The sequence below is a fragment of the Microtus pennsylvanicus genome, chromosome 1 (assembly GCF_037038515.1).
Source record: "Microtus pennsylvanicus isolate mMicPen1 chromosome 1, mMicPen1.hap1, whole genome shotgun sequence".
Taxonomy (NCBI): domain Eukaryota; kingdom Metazoa; phylum Chordata; class Mammalia; order Rodentia; family Cricetidae; genus Microtus; species Microtus pennsylvanicus.
In genome coordinates, this window is record NC_134579.1 from 37,313,626 (window position 1) to 37,315,774 (window position 2,149).

The window sequence follows — 2,149 nt, forward strand, 5'->3', positions numbered from 1 at the left end:
CACTTAGTACAATACAATGTTACACAGGTAACAGTATAATAGTATACAGTAAATCAGAGTGATATTGAATTCTGAAATACAGAATTTTAGAAACAAATGACTTCATAGATTCAAATGCTCAAATAAATGTATATCTGCTAAAACATAACAAAAATAAAGGTTAGGTATCAATTCACTCTGAATGAATTGGAGTTATATAAGTTGGGTATGTAGAGTGATTGATATTTGGAATAAGAATGGATTCTCTGTCATGGAGTCTCATATTAACTATATCTACAAGAGGCTTAAAACTAGACCAACTGTTAGCATACCTAGATAATTAAGAGTAACAACACCATTAGGAAGTCAATCAGATGAGAGGAGTAGGAACTATATTATGTTAAAATAAGTATGAAGTGATGTGTAATTAATAAAATATTATGGTGTTTTATCTTCTTACACTGACTTAAAGGATAAAGAGGTTCTTCTGAAAATACTCAGCTGTTACTTTATCTGGGAAATGTGTAAGCTAGAGAAATTCATTTATTTCAAATGCATATTTTAAAAATTCTTGACTAGATTCAAGAGATAATTAATTTTTCGGCAATACTTGGATCCCATAATACAATGTTTAGAATGATTTTGCCTGAAGAATTTCTTATAAGATTCTTTCATGTTGAGAAAAGACAGACTATGGATTTGTTTTCTGATACAGGCTAGCTCATGCAGCCAAACCTTTTTCTCTAGCAGTTCCATAGATATTTCAGGACAGCCCCATGTGCATTATCTATGAGTAACTGTTCACAATGACCTATACCGGGCTGCTCTTCAGAAAACAGCAGATGATGTGATGAGGGTATTTCTTATTCATATTGTAGTTAGAACAGTGTAATAAAATACAGTCTACTTGCAATTACAGGTAACTTACTTTATTATCTTGTCTTAGCACAGATCAGGAATCATGAAGGAAAATCATTCTTTGACAACAGAGTTCATCCTGGTGGGATTCTCAGATAACCCAGTCCTGAAGACCCTCCTGTTCTTGTTGTTCTCTGCTATCTATCTGGTCACCATGGTTGGGAATCTCGGACTGGTGGTCTTGATCTACATGGAACACCGTCTTCACACACCCATGTACATCTTTCTGGGCAACCTGGCTCTCATGGATTCCTGCTGCTCCTGTGCCATCACTCCAAAAATGCTAGAGAACTTTATTTCCGTGGACAGAAGGATTTCCCTCTATGAATGCATGACACAGTTCTATTTTCTCTGTTTTGCTGAAACTGCAGACTGCTTCCTACTTGCAGTGATGGCCTATGATCGGTATGTGGCCATATGCAACCCACTGCAGTACCACACCATGATGTCCAAGAAGCTCTCCATTCAGATGAGTATAGGCACCTTCATAGTCAGTAACCTGCATTCAATCATTCAGACAAGTTGTCTGTTAAGATTAAATTTCTGTAAATCAAATCGCATTGATCACTTCTTCTGTGACATTCTTCCACTCTATAGGCTCTCTTGTACAGATCCTTTTATTAATGAACTAATGATATATATTTTTTCAATGCCAATTCAAGTCTTTACCATTACCACAGTCTTGGCCTCTTATTTCTGCATTCTTTTCACAATTTTCAAGATGAAATCCAAGGATGGGAGAGGAAAAGCGTTTTCTACTTGTGCATCCCACTTTCTTTCTGTGTCAATATTTTATATCTGCCTTCTTACATATATAGGACCATCAAAAGATGGTAATAAAGATATACCAGTGGCTGTATTTTATACAATAATAATTCCTTTGTTAAACCCTTTTATTTACAGCCTGAGAAACAAGGAGGTTTTAAATGCTGTTAAGAAGGGTATGAAAATTTATAGTATTTTTAAAAAATCTTCATCATCTACAGTGCATTAATTTTATCTAATTAAAATATTTTTATGAATATAAAATATAGAAAATTAAAAATGTGGTTTATATAATGTGTTAGTTTTAAAATCACTAGACTCTATTATTCAGCAGCATACAAACACAATTCCAAAATAAATTTCAACTATTATTCAGCAATATATAACAAGAAAAAAATAATGGTTCTATCTACTTTCATTATTGTTAAGAGATTTTTTTAGTACTGTAATTCCATACTCAATAAACTAATACAATAAAGTATTTGAG

General features: G+C 33.3%; 1 protein-coding gene across 1 annotated transcript; it reads left to right on the top strand.

Moving 5' to 3' along the window:
• Nucleotides 1–940: 940 nt before the first annotated feature.
• Nucleotides 941–1,891, top strand: LOC142839032 (olfactory receptor 5K17). Its single transcript, XM_075954886.1, has one exon. It carries the CDS (start codon nt 941–943, stop codon nt 1,889–1,891), a length of 951 nt encoding a protein of 316 aa, XP_075811001.1.
• Nucleotides 1,892–2,149: the final 258 nt, after the last annotated feature.

Coding starts and splice junctions, on each gene's coding strand:
- LOC142839032 (XM_075954886.1), top strand. CDS start 941: ATGAAGGAAAATCATTCTTTGACAACAGAGTTCATCCTGGTGGGATTC.